This window comes from Ranitomeya imitator, chromosome 7 (assembly GCF_032444005.1).
Source record: "Ranitomeya imitator isolate aRanImi1 chromosome 7, aRanImi1.pri, whole genome shotgun sequence".
NCBI lineage: Eukaryota > Metazoa > Chordata > Amphibia > Anura > Dendrobatidae > Ranitomeya > Ranitomeya imitator.
The window spans coordinates 207,944,142-207,961,924 of NC_091288.1; the positions used below are offsets into that span (position 1 = coordinate 207,944,142).

Consider the following 17,783-nt stretch of genomic DNA (forward strand, 5'->3'; position numbering starts at 1 on the left):
CATTCAGGAACAAGTAAAAATAATATCTTACTTATTGTAGCGTAGGTTCACTTTTATACGCTATCTTATCCGAGCTGCACTCACTATTCTGCTGGTGCAGTCACTGTGTACATGCATTACATTACTGATCCTGAGTTACCTCCTGTATTATACCCCAGAGCTGCACTCACTATTCTGCTGGTGCAGTCACTGTGTACATACATTACATTACTGATCCTGAGTTACATCCAGTATTATACTCCAGAGCTGCACTCACTATTCTGCTGGTGCAGTCACTGTGTACATGCATTACATTACTGCTCCTGAGTTACATCCTGTATTACACCCCAGAGCTGCACTCACTATTCTGCTGGTGCAGTCACTGTGTACATATATTACATTACTGATCCTGAGTTACCTCCTGTATTATACCCCAGAGCTGCACTCACTATTCTGCTGGTGGAGTCACTGTGTACACACATTACATTACTGATCCTGAGTTACCTCCTGTATTATACCCCAGAGCTGCACTCACTATTCTGCTGGTGCAGTCACGGTGTACATACATTGCATTACTGATCCTGAGTTACATCCTGTATTATACCCCAGAGCTGCACTCACTATTCTGCTGGTGCAGTCACTGTGTACATACATTACATTACTGATCCTGAGTTACATCCTGTATTATACTCCAGAGCTGCACTCACTATTCTGCTGGTGCTGTCACTGTGTACATACATTACATTACTGATACTGAGTTACCTCCTGTATTATACTCCAGAGCTGCACTCACTATTCTGCTGGTGCAGTCACTGTGTACATACATTACATTACTGATACTGAGTTACCTCCTGTATTATACTCCAGAGCTGCACTCACTATTCTGCTGGTGCAGTCACTGTGTACATATATTACATTACTGATCCTGAGTTACATCCTGTATTATACCCCAGAGCTGCACTCGCTATTCTGCTAGTGCAGTCACTGTGTACATACATTACATTACTGATCCGGAGTTACCTCCTGTATTATACCCCAGAGCTGCACTCACTATTCTGCTGGTGCAGTCACTGTGTACATACATTACATTACTGATCCTGAGTTACATCCTGTATTATACCCCAGAGCTGCACTCACTATTCTGCTGGTGCAGTCACTGTGTACATACATTACATTACTGATCCTGAGTTACCTCCTGTATTATACTCCAGAGCTGCACTCACTATTCTGCTGGTGCAGTCACTGTGTACATACATTACATTACTGATCCTGAGTTACACCCTGTATTATACCCCAGAGCTGCACTCACTATTCTGCTGGTGCAGTCACTGTGTACATACATTACATTACTGATCCTGAGTTACATCCTGTATTATACCCCAGAGCTGCACTCACTATTCTGCTGGTGCAGTCACTGTATACATATATTGCATTACTGATCCGGAGTTACCTCCTGTATTATACTCCAGAGCTGCACTCACTATTCTGCTGGTGCAGTCACTGTGTACATACATTACATTACTGATCCTGAGTTACATCCTGTATTATACCCCAGAGCTGCACTCACTATTCTGCTGGTGCAGTCACTGTGTATATTAATTACATTACTCCTCCTGAGTTACATCCTGTATTATAGCTCAGAGCTGCACTCACTATTCTGCTGGTGCAGTCACTGTGTACATACATTACATTACTGATCCTGAGTTACCTCCTGTATTATTATTAGTGATGAGTATACTCGTTGCTCGGGATTTCCAGAGCACGCTCGGAGATTTAGTTTTCATCGCCGCAGCTGAATGATTTACATCTGTTAGGCAGCATAAGTACATGTGGGGGTTGCCTGGTTGCTAGGGAATCCCCACATGTAATCAGGCAGGCTAGCAGCTCTAAATCATTCAGCTGCGGCGATGAAAACTTAATCTCCGAACACTTTTATACTCGGAGACCACCCGAGCGTGCTCAGGAAAACCCCAGCAACGAGTATACTCGCTCATCACTAATTATTATACTGATTTATTCTAACACTCCACTCAGTGCAATGCTGATCATAGTCTGCCACCTAGTGGTGAAATGCTAATAGGGCTGAAAGAGTCATTTAAAAAATAGGATACTACTTTAAAAAAATCTTTTTGTTATTGCATAATATTTATTATATATGTAGAGAGTCGCAGCAATATCTCCAGAAACAGGATGTGAAGCTCCGGATGAGGGGTCTTGTCCATAAACGCATCATGTCTCCTTCAGTCCGGGGTCTCTATATCTGCACCCCCGTATCACAGCGGCTCGATCACTTCCCTTTTTTTCCCTGATTGTGCATTGATTTGCGTTCCTTCGGAAATATTGTGGCTTTTTCCAGTAACCTCGGTGTCCTCCAGCTACAGCCGGGATGAAGAGCTCTGGAAAACGTGGTTCATTGTTAAAGGGGCGGCACCATTAAAAAGGAAAAAGAGATTTGCTGATTGGTATTGATTGGAGAGCTATTACCGAAATGAAGGTGGAAGTCAGATACCAAACTGATCACACGTCAACCCCAAACCTGATCCCTACCAGCTCCCCATTTGTTGTGATGCTGATCGTAATCTAATGCTCGCTGTTATCAGCCATGTCAGACTGGAGGAGACTGGAAGTTCACAGTGAAGGTAGATACTGTGTAAAGAGTGAAACCCACTTGTCGACTTAGATACACAAAGTATCACAACTCATGTTCTACAGGAAGAAGTACACACAGGCTTAGATACATCGACTCAGCAGACTGCATCGTAGAAGGCAGGCTTAGATACACCAGCAAACTGTATCACACATAATAGGCTTGGATACACCAGCTCAGCAGACAGTATCACATAGGATAAGATAGACCAGTTATCCAGACAGTACCACACGATAGGAATAGATACACAGCTCAGCAGTGAGTATCACACAGGATAGAATTAGATACACCAACTCAGCAGACAGTATCATTCATGGTAGGATTAGATACACAGCTCAGAAAACAGTACCACACATTATAGGCTTAGATACACAGCTCAGTAGACAGTATCACACAGGAGAGGATTAGATACACAGCTCAGCAGTCAGTATCACACAGGAGAGGATTAGATACACAGCTCAGTAGACAGTATCACACAGGAGAGGATTAGATACATGGCTCAGCAGACCGTATCACACAGGAGAGGATTAGATACACAGCTCAGTAGACAGTACCAATTAATAGGAATAGATACATGGCTCAGCAGACAGAATCATTCATGGTAGGATTAGATACACAGCTCAGAAAACAGTACCACACATTCTAGGCTTAGATACACAGTTCAGCAGTGAGTATCACACAGGATAGAATTAGATACACATCTCAGCAAACAGTACCACACGATAGGAATAGATACACAGCTCAGCAGGCAGTATCAGTCCTGGTAGGATTAGATACACCAGCTCAGCAAACAGTATCACACAGGATACACTTAGATACTCCATGAGTCACTGTGATGTGTGATTTATTGCAGAAGGTACTTTACAATGTTATTACACAGCATCGTCCAAACCAGACCGCGACGGGATTAACCCTTCTTATGCTGGATAGCAGATCATTACATTCAGCAGCAGACTGGACTCGTGTAGATACCAGGGGCCTCCCAACCAAACCCAATCAGCAGCGATCGCTGACGATCCTCCGTGCAGCCTCTCATTTGTGCCACAGTGACCACTGCTGGTGGAATGTGGTATTACATGTGCTCAATAACATAAATGGGCGACAATGTAATGAATAGGTGCAGAGAGAGCGAGGATCTTTATTTCTCTCAAAGCTTTAGTTAGAGACCCCCATTATGAAGTCTACACTCCCTCCTACAGTGTACGGCAGGTGGTTTTTAGCTAGGAAACAATGTCTTCGAGAACCAGTGGCAAACGGATTCCTTCAGCCCAGTGAATCCAGAATGTAGATTAACAGCCAACCAGTCTTGATTTACAATCTCCTCCCGTTTTAGGTCTGCAGCCCCCATGCAGACCTCTAGGTTTCCCTACTTACAGACTACAAACTGCGTCCTTGGTAATCGCGATCGGACGGCAGTAAATTAACAGGTGACTACAGGATCAGACTACGCAGGATTTGTTTGTAGTCTGTAACCATGGGGACACATTTGTCTGCACAGGCTCTGAAGGCACAAAACGGTAAGAGGTTTTTAAGACTTTTTAGCAAAGAGGCTTCTTTTTGGATAACGCCAATTGTTGCAAAAGTCTGCATACGCTTAATATTTGCTTATGTAGTGATGCGCTGCCCTCCTTGGTGCAGTCCGGCACATTAATAGAGATAAATATATATATTTTCTGTCTTTATCACGTTATATACACACGAGTGATTATTGCAACAAATGGAACATATTCTGCATTTCTGAAGAGCACACGTTCCATAAAAATGGGCATTAAAAAGTGCAACGTGGGCCGGTAGTGATTTTCCAGACTTGGAGGTGGGGGGTCTGGCTTGTAGCCCCCTCCTTGGGACAACTGTATATTCTAGGAAAGCAAATCATACATGGAAGCCGCTGCTGGTGAGAATGAGGAGTCAAAAATCAGGAACCGCAAAGTTGTCGTATCCAACTCTGCAGGAATCGCGGGCGACCACCATCATCATCAATGGCTGCGATCCTATGTTGTGTGACTTTAAGGGTACTTTCACACTAGCGTTTTCTGCAATCCGTCACAATGCGTCGTTTTGCAGAAAAAACGCATCCTGCAAAAGTGCTTGCAGGATGCGTTTTTTCCCCATAGACTTGCATTGACGACGCATTTGCGACGGATTGCCACACGTCGCACCCGTCAAGCGACGGATGCGTCGGGCTTTTACGGACCGTCGGGAGAAAAAAACGCTACATGTACCGTTTTTTGCTCCTGACGGACCGCTTTTTCCGACCGCGCATGCGCGGCCGGAACTCCGCCCCCACCTTACAATCGGAAAAATGCATCCGCTGCACCCATTGTGCAATGCAGCAAACGCTAGCGTCGGAATCTCTCCCCGACACATTGCGACGGGGAGATTCCGACGCTAGTGTGAAAGAAGCCTAAGACGTCTTAGAGCCCTTGCCTTGTGACTTAGACTAGTGCTTGACGCCTGCCTCCACTGCACCATCTTTACCCTCATACGCTCCTGTAACACAATGCCACGTGGAGGAAACAGCACGCACTAAATCACCCAATTAAAGGGGAAAATCTGTGTTAATATGGCAGAGATCCGAATGTCTGTTGATCTGGAGGACCCGACATTTCCACATATTACACGGACAGTCAACTGATTTCAATGGGAATCCTGCAATACTTTCTTTCCCCTTTAGGGGAGCTGTGGTAGAATTAAAGACTTGTTAGATTTCTGCATTACTAGTTTCCCGCGTTACTGGTGTCTCAGTGATCATTATTATATTTATAATCCGTGGACCCTTCTAAGAAAAGGGATATCCAAAGTGGACCAAGACCTTAAAGGGGTTGTCCGGTGAAAACCAGTTATTCCCTATCCGCAGAATAGGTGATTGTTTAGAGATCAATGGGTGTCTAATTGGCAGAATGAGAAATGTTGTATCTGTGATGGGGCACTGGCGGCAGTGCGTAAGTCTGAGCGCCCCTCCAATAATTCTCTATGGGCCTGTAGGTGTTGGGTGACTCCTCTTCAGAAGGATGAGCTGAACATATAGCTTTCTCTTCCTTACAGTCCCCTATTGGAGGATTTTTTTGGGGGCCATTACACCTCCTAGCCTGGTGTTATCATGGCGTCTGACTGCGGCCATGACACCTGACTCATTTCAGGCGATTCTACCCGGGACGTCTAAATGTCTGACACAGCAATGCCATATCATCACCTAAATAAATAAAAACACCTTGACAATTTTTTGTTTAGACTGTTCACACGGGGGGCGGCACAAACCACTGTAGAACCCCCTGCAGATTGAATCCGGGGACTTTTGTGGTGCCAGTGTGAACAGGGTCATATTCTTCGCCGGCTTTAGATCTACACGTCAGCGGCGCTCGCTGACCGGACTCTGCACGCTCACACAACATCCTTTTCGCACATTCACTTGCACTCGGAAAGTCCATTTTTGGAGAAAGCAAAATTATGGGAGACGGTCAGACAGGACAAAGGGAAGCAATTGAGTGTCAGACCCGTGATAATCAAACGAAAAAAAAAAGTGGTCTGGAAGGTTGAGCTGCCGAGATGGATTCAGTCTTTTGGCACCTTAAAATTGTCTTTCTCTTTGCGGATGGCGGCCATTGTAGAGATGGGGTTGTCTGCCCCCGCGTGCTGCTGCACTGACTTCTCCCTGTGGGGAAGAGGGGACAGAAAATACAATCAGGAGACCAGTGTATAGCAAAAAATCCTCTGCAAATAAGACAAAAACTGGAAGCGTTTAACTCATGCTTCCTGCATCCACCACTAGAGGGAGCTGATGGAGTTAGATGTCTGCAAAGTATGCAGTGAGCTCCCTCTAGTGGTGACTGCAGGTAAGCAGAATTCTACCATATTACTGTCAATACAGAGGGTTTGGAGCTCTGAAACACAGTGTTGCAGTTCTGCTGCAATATCCCTTTAAATAAGCATTTTCGCTTACCTGACCCTCATGAAAGGGTTAAATGTGAGCTCTTCAGACAGAGTGGAGGGGATGGTGGGTTCTCCATTATTGTACGTCTCCTGAAAGGTAAAATAACCAAGAGCAGGTTCTTATAGAGAGCAGTAGACATTCTGACAACCTGATCATTTCCAGAACACAGGGAGTAACTATCACTGAGCTCATACTCTCTGTTTCTGCAGGAAGTTCAGTATCAATAAAGCTTTCAGATAAAGCCCAGTAATTTGGTTGCTAGGGACACACTGCCTAGCAACCAGTATAATATATTTTTATACAGGGTTGTCAGGCCATGAGTCTGTAGTAACCAGTCTGTCTTAGATAACCTTTAGGCAGGGTTGGAGCAGCGATGGAGACTCGGTACTGCCCAACCCTCACATTACTACCTCCTACCATGTAAGTCTAGGGCGGTTTAGACATTTGAGGACTATTGTGTCAAGGTCACTATGTGACCCCATTAGGTTCTGCCTTCCTTGTAACAGACAGCGGGGGCGGGTCTCCGTCGCTCTACGGACAGCGGGGGCGGGTCTCCGTCGCTCTACGGACAGCGGGGGCGGGTCTCCGTCGCTCTACGGACAGCGGGGGCGGGTCTCCGTCGCTCTACAGCCAACGGGGGCGGGTCTACGTCGCTCTACAGCCAGCGGGGGCGGGTCTACGTCGCTCTACAGCCAGCGGGGGCGGGTCTACGTCGCTCTACAGACAGCGGGGGCGGGTCTACGTCGCTCTACAGACAGCGGGGGCGGGTCTACGTCGCTCTACAGACAGCGGGGGCGGGTCTACGTCGCTCTACAGACAGCGGGGGCGGGTCTACGTCGCTCTACAGACAGCGGGGGCGGGTCTACGTCGCTCTACAGACAGCGGGGGCGGGTTATGGTCGCTCTACAGACAGCGGGGGCGGGTTATGGTCGCTCTACAGACAGCGGGGGCGGGTCTACGTCGCTCTACAGACAGCGGGGGCGGGTCTACGTCGCTCTACAGACAGCGGGGGCGGGTCTACGTCGCTCTACAGACAGCGGGGGCGGGTCTACGTCGCTCTACAGACAGCGGGGGCGGGTCTACGTCGCTCTACAGACAGCGGGGGCGGGTCTACGTCGCTCTACAGCCAGCGGGGGCGGGTCTACGTCGCTCTACAGACAGCGGGGGCGGGTTATGGTCGCTCTACAGCCAGCGGGGGCGGGTCTACGTCGCTCTACAGACAGCGGGGGCGGGTCTACGTCGCTCTACAGACAGCGGGGGCGGGTCTACGTCGCTCTACAGCCAGCGGGGGCGGGTCTACGTCGCTCTACAGCCAGCGGGGGCGGGTCTACGTCGCTCTACAGACAGCGGGGGCGGGTTATGGTCGCTCTACAGACAGCGGGGGCGGGTCATTGTCGCTCTACAGACAGCGGGGGCGGGTCATGGTCGCTCTACAGACAGCGGGGGCGGGTCATGGTCGCTCTACAGACAGCGGGGGCGGGTCATGGTCGCTCTACAGACAGCGGGGGCGGGTCATGGTCGCTCTACAGACAGCGGGGGCGGGTCATGGTCGCTCTACAGACAGCGGGGGCGGGTCATGGTCGCTCTACAGACAGCGGGGGCGGGTCATGGTCGCTCTACAGACAGCGGGGGCGGGTCATGGTCGCTCTACAGACAGCGGGGGCGGGTCATGGTCGCTCTACAGACAGCAAGGGGGCAGGTCTTGGTCGCTCTACAGCCAGCAGGGGATAGGTCTTGGTCGCTCTACAGCCAGCAGGGGATAGTCTCGGTCGCTCTTCACCCAGCGGGGGCGGGTATTGGTTGCTCTACAGGAAGCGAGGGTGGTTTTGTCTACAAGAAAGTGGAGCTGATCTTTGTCACTCTACAAGAAGTTGGAGAGGGTCTTATCTCTCTGCTCCTACTCTCCTCTGTCAAACAGGCATAACAGGACGGTGGGCTTTCAGTTTAGGACAGGGAAGTTATTGGATAGTGACAGAAGGAAAGCATGCTGGGAAGGGAAAGGACGTTCCAGCTCTTATAGTGCTGGCAGAATTCAGTTGAAGAGGAACCACCCACTTAAAAAGGAGCGACTGGCAAGTTACAGGGTGATAATTGGGACAGTTTCTGGATATACTGGGTGACTTGTGCACAAAAGCAGTTTTTACCTTGTTGTGGGGGAATAAGAAGATTCTATAGGTTTTATGTGAAAGAACGGACGCACTTTATGTTTACTACAGATAAGGAGGACATAACACTCCAGTGGTCGGTAAGGGCTAGAAATCTCTGTCCGCCTTACTTTGGCCCATGCGAGCTTCTGTTTGATGGCCTCATTGTTGGGCTCCACGTGACGGGCAAACTTCAGGTTGTTGATTGTATATTCGTGTCCACAGTAGACTCTCTATAAGAGGAGGAGAGAACAGATCCATCACGGAAGAAAGTTCTAACGGGTCTAGAAAAATAACAGCCAATGAGTCATTACAGTTTCTGGAGGAAGACGCCCCAATATTTCGATCAGAGCCTGGTACATCTCCTCCGCCGTCCCTTCAAAGAATTTCCCACAACCAGCCACAAAGAGGGTGTCCCCTAGGAGAAGAGTGAAGGAGATGTGAAAAGTAGAGAAGTCAGAGATGTGGTCACAGGACCCATGGACGGTATATTAAGTGCAGGCCCACCGAGCCCCTGGTCCTAAATGCCCACCTGTAAATACAGCAGGGGGCTCGGAGCTGTTAGGCTTCGTCACGTAGTAGCAGATATGCCCAGAAGTGTGACACGGGGTGTAAAGACACTTTACCTGAAGAGACCCCACCTGATGACATACGAGAAGAAATAATTACATAGAGCACAGTATACAGACAAGAGTGCACCGAGCAGAGTGCACCGAGCAGAGTGCACCGAGCAGAGTATGGAGAAGCTGCTCAAGAAGGACCTCACCTGAAACGTTGTGAGATGGGACACCGTCTGGGTTAACGCTCCAACCCTGCTGTCTCCTCCGTAGACTTTTAACCCAGAAACCATTTTGACAAGTTTCTCATTTCCTCCGGCATGGTCCCTGTAGACATACAATATATGATAAATGTGTGTTAAAACCTTCTGGGATTATTAATGTATATTAGATGAACTCTGTTCCATACAGCGAATATAAAAAGTCTACACACCCCTGTTGAAATGGCAGGTTTTCATGTTAAAAAAAAAAAAAAAAATCATACTAAGAAAATAATTTCAGAACTTTTTTCCACCTTTAAAGTTGCCAATAATCTGAACAAATCGGTTAAGAAAAGAACTGAAATCATTTTGAGTGGGAAAATAAAATGTGGCTACATAAGTGTTAGCACCCTCTTATAATTGGGAAGTGGTGGTGTTCAGAGTTGGTCGATCACATTTATCCTCATGTTACATAGTAGTCAGTGCACGGCCGCCATAATTTACAGGGATCCTGATTAAACCCATAGAAAGTTTAGCTGATCTAGGATTCAGTTGCATTTTTTCAGCAAAATCCCTGGTAAGTCAACAGCTGACAACACAGCAAAGGGGTTTTATCATTGAAAGTTATCAGCCAGGAGAAGGGCACAAAAAATGTCCAAGGCATAAATCAATGTGAAGATGTCATCAAAAAGTGGCTTAAATTTGGCACAACAGTGACATTACCAAGAACGAGATGTCGGAAAAAACGGCTGAAAAGTCAAGAAAAAAGGAGACTGCCAAGAGCCCTCCAGCAACATTAAAGGAGCTGCAGGAATTTGTGGCAAGTACTGGTGGTGCAATGCATGACACAACGATCTCTCATATCCTTCATATGTCGGCCTGTGGTGTCTGCACCCCTTAAAGATACAACCCTGTGCTGAAGTAATCAAACCAGTACACTGAGGAACACTCTACCAGTGATGGTGCGTCGTCAGGACCGATGTGAGGTTCACGCCGTGTTTCTTCACTGCTTCAACGACCTATAAAAGGAACAAAGAAATCTTAATTAGAATTGCAGGTCACTGACTTACAAGAAAAACCGTAGCCATGGTGCCCAAGCAAAAGGGCCAAAATCGCTTTGATTTGCAGGACGGATTATAATATTTATTATAATGATTCTTTCTCCACTTATCAGCCACTTCCCCTCCTCCCATGCCTTCTAAACTCATCATTCACTTTGAAAAAAGCTCAAATCAATCTTGGTTAAGACAAGACAAGACTGCCAGCTCACTGAGGAGTCAGATTATACCTGCCTATTGGCAAATTGGTGGTGTGAGGAGAGGAACGGACAAAGGGACACACAGACCTGTGCTGCTGCTTTTTAGTAAGTGTTTTATCTCACTCACTCCAAAGCTGGATTTACATCTGCACTGCTCAGTAGAAGGAGAAGAAGAAGAAGAAGGAGAAGTTAGCTACTTCCTTCCTTACTGATCACTGCGTTCTGAGGGTGACGGCTCTGCTCTGTCTATGGATAAACCCCACTCTTTACCTTTTGTGGCTGCACAGGGTCCACAATGGCAGCCTCCTTGGTCTCCTCGTCAATCAGGAGGTACATATAGTTGTCCGTGAGGGCTGGAAGGAGCTCAATCTTCATGATTCTCTGGTCAACCAGTTTGGTCTTTCGGAATTCAGACTCCTGTGCCTTTTGGATGTTGCTGGTCCCTAATCGAGCAAAGCCTGGATGGCGAGAAGAAGAGAAGGATCTGCGATTATAATCCTAATTCAGCAGATACAGTCAGAGATCTAATGGAATAATCCAGCGCGGCCCATGTGTGGCCCCTCCGCACAGATGGGGCAGTGACCGGTGGATTTCATCCACGCTGTCAGCACATTTTTCCTTTTCTCTGTTTTGGCTGATGGAACGGGTTTACAGCGGGGTCAGTGATGATGCCCACCACAGACATACAGCACAGGTGTATATCCAGGTGTTCAAGGAAAGGTTGCCATTGGTCTCAGCAGAGCGAGCCTGGTTTACGCTGCGTCACTGGTACCAGTTCACGTCTGCACGAACAGTAGAGCTGAGACAGGGAGAGGAGCTTTGTGTGACCGGGTGACCTGTAAGAGCCAATAGGGCTGGCAATACCATGTGCCAGAGAGCTACTTACTGCCCCAGAAACTGAAAGAAAGAGGTAAGTAACAAACTGGAAAATGGTTCTCCAAGCTAAAGGTTACAAATGAAAAATGGGCACTTACATGGCAACATAGAAAATGGGCACCTATATAGAAAATGTGACTATTTATACACAGCATAGAAAAATGGGCACATATATGGGAAATAGGAAAAAGGGCACACATAAGGAGGCAAAGGAAAAAGGGCACACATAAGGAGGCAAAGGAAAATGGGCACACATAAGGAGGCAAAGGAAAAAGGGCACACATAAGGAGGCAAAGGAAAATGGGCACACATAAGGAGGCAAAGGAAAAAGGGCACACATAAGGAGGCAAAGGAAAATGGGCACACATAAGGAGGCAAAGGAAAAAGGGCACACATAAGGAGGCAAAGGAAAAAGGGCACACATAAGGAGGCAAAGGAAAAAGGGCACACATAAGGAGGCAAAGGAAAATGGGCACACATAAGGAGGCAAAGGAAAAAGAGCACACATAAGGAGGCAAAGGAAAAAGGGCACACATAAGGAGGCAAAGGAAAAAGGGCACACATAAGGAGGCAAAGGAAAAAGGGCACACATAAGGAGGCAAAGGAAAAAGGGCACACATAAGGAGGCAAAGGAAAAAGGGCACACATAAGGAGGCAAAGGAAAAAGGGCACACATAAGGAGGCAAAGGAAAAAGGGCACACATAAGGAGGCAAAGGAAAAAGGGCACACATAAGGAGGCAAAGGAAAAAGGGCACATAAATGGAAAATGTGCCTATTTATGAGCAGCATAGAAGAATGAGCAAACATATGGGAAATAGAAAAATGGGCACATATGGCAACACATGAAATTGGGCACATATGGTAACACAAGAAATGGACACATATATGGGAAAAAAAGAAAATGGGCACATATATTTCGACAATGGGAAATGGGCACATATGTAGAAAAATAGGAAAATGATCACATGTATGGAAAATAGCAAAATGGGCACATGCATGGAAATAAAGAAAAATGGGCCCATAAATGAGAACATAGGAAAATTGGCAATTTTCCTATCCTCATAGTAAGGGACAATGTATCAGCTGGATCCCTCACTGTTTTGGTGGCTGGATAGGATTCAACTGTAACAAAACCTCAGCTATGAGAAGTTTTAGGTTACGGCAGATTGTTTTTAGTCTTGGAATGTAAACAATAATCTTCTTCTTTCCCGGCAGCAAGAAGATCTTGAAATTGTTGACAAACCGAAACACAGAGTTGTAGAACTGGAACGTTTGCAGGGTGACGGCGCGGGCACAAAGGTCGCTTGGCTGCTTGTAGCAGAAAACGCCCCGTCATGGTGACAGCTCGGCTCCACTGTACTCTGGGCCCAAACACAAGTTACATGCACAGATGTAGCAGAGCAGAGTTTGCTGCGACAATCCTTTAATCTGGCATTTGATACCAGTATTTGATAGTCCGGCACTTTTACCAGCACAGAAGTGTTACACAAGGAGGAAACTGACAATGTGGAAGGAACCAACAGGAGAAAAAATAAAGCGGTAAATATTTCGTAAATTTGCATTATTTCTGTTTTTCTCGAAAGTTTTCTACCATTCCTTTTTTTTTTTTTTTTACATATTTTTTCTATGGCTGTCCGATAATCCGGCACCTATCAGGTCCCACAATACATGAATGCTACGATATCACCACAATGCTCTTATTTTACATAGGACTGCTGGTAAAACTGTTTCATCCCCTGCACTGCTGCAGCAGCAGGACACTGACAGCGCCCACGATTTATAACGACGCATTACGTCCCCCAGAGAAGCGCCAAACTCCCCAACGGGCGAAAGTTACAGGCGCTCAGCGCGTTGTCATTTACCGAACTTTAGTGGCAAAAACGATGAATCTGTCGCCCGCTCTCAGCGCCTCCCTCTTGGCGAAACCTCCCTCACTTTTCAAAAAGTGGGTGAATCTGGATGGGAACTTTTAAAAACACCAAAAGGCACAAACCTTTCATGCAACTTTCCCAAAAATTCTGCAATATTTCAATTTTATGGCAGAATTCTGGCGAAATCAGTTTGATGAATGTGCCGCACACACGGTGCTCGCGGTGATTGTCAGCAGCCACAGGACCCTCGTGTCATCTCACAGGAGTACAACCTGCAACGCTGGGAACCAAGGGACGTGGGAAATGGGGACTTGCCAGGCAACATCGAAAAAGAGGCACAAATATGGTGACAAAAAAGGGGAAATCATGAAAAAGAGAAAATGGCCACATAAATGATAACATGGGAAAATGGGCACATATAGGGCGACACAGGATAATGGGCACATATAGGGCGATACAGAAAAATGGGAACATATAGGGCGATACAGGAAAATGGGCACATATAGGGCGATACAGGAAAATGGGCACATATAGGGCGATACAGAAAAATGGGAACATATAGGGCGATACAGGAAAATGGGCACATATAGGGCGATACAGGAAAATGGGCATATATATAGGGCGATACAGGAAAATGGGCACATATAGGGAGACACGGGAAAATGGGCGTATATATTTGGGGGCGATACAGGAAAATGGGCGTATATAGGGCGATACAGGAAAATGGGCATATATAGGGAGACATGGGAAAATGGGCGTATATAGGGAGACACGGGAAAATGGGCGTATATATTTGGGGGCGATACAGGAAAATGGGCATATATAGGGAGACATGGGAAAATGGGCGTATATATTTGGGGGCGATACAGGAAAATGGGCATATATGGGACGATACAGGAAAATGCACACATATAGGGAGACACGGGAAAATGGGCATATATAGGACGATACAGGAAAATGCGCACATATAGGGAGACACGGGAAAATGGGCATATATGGGACGATACAGGAAAATGGGCACATATAGGGCGATACAGGAAAATGGGCATATATAGGAAGACACAGGAAAATGGGCACATATAGGGAGACACGGGAAAATGGGCATATATAGGACGATACAGGAAAATGGGCACATATAGGGAGACATGGGAAAATGGGTGTATATAGGGCGATACAGAAAAATGGGAACATATAGGGCGATACAGGAAAATGGGCACATATAGGGCGATACAGGAAAATGGGCATATATATAGGGCGATACAGGAAAATGGGCACATATAGGGCGATACAGGAAAATGGGCATATATATAGGGCGATACAGGAAAATGGGCACATATAGGGAGACACGGGAAAATGGGCGTATATATTTGGGGGCGATACAGGAAAATGGGCATATATAGGGAGACATGGGAAAATGGGCGTATATAGGGAGACACGGGAAAATGGGCGTATATATTTGGGGGCGATACAGGAAAATGGGCATATATAGGGAGACATGGGAAAATGGGCGTATATATTTGGGGGCGATACAGGAAAATGGGCATATATGGGACGATACAGGAAAATGCACACATATAGGGAGACACGGGAAAATGGGCATATATAGGACGATACAGGAAAATGCGCACATATAGGGAGACACGGGAAAATGGGCATATATGGGACGATACAGGAAAATGGGCACATATAGGAAGACACAGGAAAATGGGCACATATAGGGAGACACGGGAAAATGGGCATATATGGGACGATACAGGAAAATGGGCATATATAGGAAGACACAGGAAAATGGGCACATATAGGGAGACACGGGAAAATGGGCATATATAGGACGATACAGGAAAATGGGCACATATAGGGAGACACGGGAAAATGGGTGTATATAGGACGATACAGGAAAATGGGCACATATAGGGCGATACAGGAAAATGGGCATATATAGGAAGACACGGGAAAATGGGCACATATAGGGAGACACGGGAAAATGGGCATATATAGGGAGACATGGAAATATGGTCACATATAGGGAGACTTTGAACAATAAGCAAAAACGGCAAATATTTTGTAACCTGTGGACAAAACGTAAGCGGCTCTGAGTGGTGAGACAGTGCCGCGGTGCGTGCAGTGCTAGGCTCGTGATTCAATAGTTTCCATTCATTAATTGCTTGGCTCCTGGCATCTTGGTTGCTGCCTATGCAGAGCGCTGTAGCTGATAAACTTGTCTCTGGTGCTGCACTCTGCATAGCTGTAAGAAGTGGTTCTAGCAGGCGCTCCTCATTTGACAGCGTGCAGGATAGGTGAGAATCGGAAACAAGAGCAGGCATCACTGCCCGAGCCACACCGGATCCGCACGGGCGGCGCAGGAAGGGGAGTTTACCACTGGTTTATTTTGAGAACATGGAGGCCTGATTTTTTTTCTGCTTTTAAAGGGGCAATTAACGTGTTAGCCATATAGGACGGAGCCTTTGGTCACGGAGACCCCCTTTGGCACCGCTTTCTGACACAGGGCCCATTATGTACCGCAGTCGTCTGCGCGCCGCAGCGCTCCAGCACAGCCTCAGTAATGTCATGGCCGCATAGCCCGACCACCTTTTAGGCCAATTTCTACCCTTTTTATTCGTTATGGTCATGTGACAACTACCTAAAGTTATCAACCTCCCACTATTTGCAATACCACTGCTTGCTGTCAGTGAGTAGACACATCCCCCAGGCCCAGCACAGGACCACAACTCCCAGCACAGTGGAGCTATTCTAATGCCCAGCTCTCCATACATTCCAAGCCCAGGCTGGACGTGCTGCCCTCTCTGTGCCCACATACCCACTCTGCAGCCAGCCGCAGCTCCCAGGAAGGACAGTGCGCACCACAGCCTCCTCCTGCACCCAAACATCATCCTGCTGAGGGGGCTGGCCGCACAGTTCACTCACTGCAGGGCAGGGCCGCGCACCACTACCTGCTGACAGGCAGCCAATCAGCGCTCAGCACGGCGCCACGCCAACCAGCCGACGCCGCCAACCAACGTGTGACGCAAGCACGTCCAAAACAGAGCAGCCAATCGTGAACAGACACTGACAGACCAGTGACCAATTAAAAAGCAGTAGTCAGGATGAGCAGGCAGCCATTGACGTTGATGGAAAATGCCTTCGAAAGTAGTAGCGTTATTTTCTGCCCATAAGAGGCGCCATGACAACGCTGCACTGGCACGTGACTGAGGTCCTCGTTACAACAACGAATACTTGTTATATTGGGAGAAGGGTGAACTGGAAACTGCCATTATTAAAGATGGCGGATGGTGTGTTAAGGGTTGGGCACAACGAACCAATAAAAGCGGAGGGCGTTGATACTGTGTGAACCAATCAGCTTTCTCTTTGCCTTTTCTGCTGTCAAAGTGGCAGAATACCTGTATGTAACCCAGGATGGAGCGACCAAAGTGCGGAGGCCACGTCTGGGAAAGGCAAAGAGGGAGGAGAGACCACCGGACAGCACCATAGTTGCACGCTGGTATTTTGGGCGTCCTATGATTGGGCAGGGGTGGGGAGGGTCGTTGGTGACGTCACATGATTGGTTGGAGACGCTGCAGAATGCCTATGGGGTATCAATGAGCTCCCTCTAGTGGGCATATTAGGAATTGACACACTCTACATAGACCGGGCTCAACTGCAAAGCATTCTGGGACTTAGTCTGCAGCTGCTATTTTATTTTTTATCACTTCCCTCAATTAAATGTGAGATACCAGACTGCTGCAGGAAGGAGTGGGCTCTAACAACCCAACTTCTGTAAGTATTGCAAAACTACAACTCCCAGCATTCTCTGGTACAGGCCCTTTTAGAATGTGAAAACTGTTTATTAATATTTTGCTTCTAGGCTGAGATATAAGCCATTGAAGTTACAGGCCCAGAGCCTGAGGCTGCACTACTGAGAGGCATGCTATCTGAATATCTCAGTAGTGCTGCTGGCAGGGAGCAGGGATAAGCAGCGCCCTCTGCTGACACCTGATCCACAACCACCCTCCCTCCTTTATGGCTGGACACACAGACGGGTCTGCGCTCTGTCTGGATGTAGGGGGCTTGGTCTGGGGTCTGTCTGCATACAGGGGTTCTAGTCTGGTTTTGGGTTCTGTCTGTATGAAGGGGTCTTGTCTGGCCTCTGTCTGTGTACGGGTGAGTTTTCCTCTGGGATCTGCAGGTACACAGGCGGGTTTTGGCCTGGCCTCTGCCGGCGTGCGCAGGTGGGTTTTGGCCTGGCCTCTGCCGGCGTACGCAGGCGGGTTTTGGCCTGGCCTCTGCCAGCATGCGCAGGTGGGTTTTGGCCTGGCCTCTGC

The 17,783-nt window shown here is 47.5% G+C and overlaps 1 protein-coding gene across 1 annotated transcript; it reads right to left on the reverse strand.

Annotated features, from left to right (window-relative positions):
- Positions 1-2,105: 2,105 nt before the first annotated feature.
- HAGH (hydroxyacylglutathione hydrolase) lies at positions 2,106-16,435 on the reverse strand. The gene is made up of 10 exons (XM_069734617.1): positions 16,283-16,435; positions 10,987-11,174; positions 10,413-10,477; positions 9,468-9,585; positions 9,234-9,342; positions 9,016-9,119; positions 8,833-8,934; positions 6,567-6,646; positions 6,194-6,278; positions 2,106-2,375 (listed from the first exon to the last, which is right to left on the reverse strand). Exons 1-10 carry the CDS (start codon positions 16,353-16,355, stop codon positions 2,355-2,357), a joined length of 945 nt encoding a protein of 314 aa, XP_069590718.1. The 5' UTR covers positions 16,356-16,435; the 3' UTR covers positions 2,106-2,354.
- Between the last annotated feature and the right edge of the window lie 1,348 nt (positions 16,436-17,783).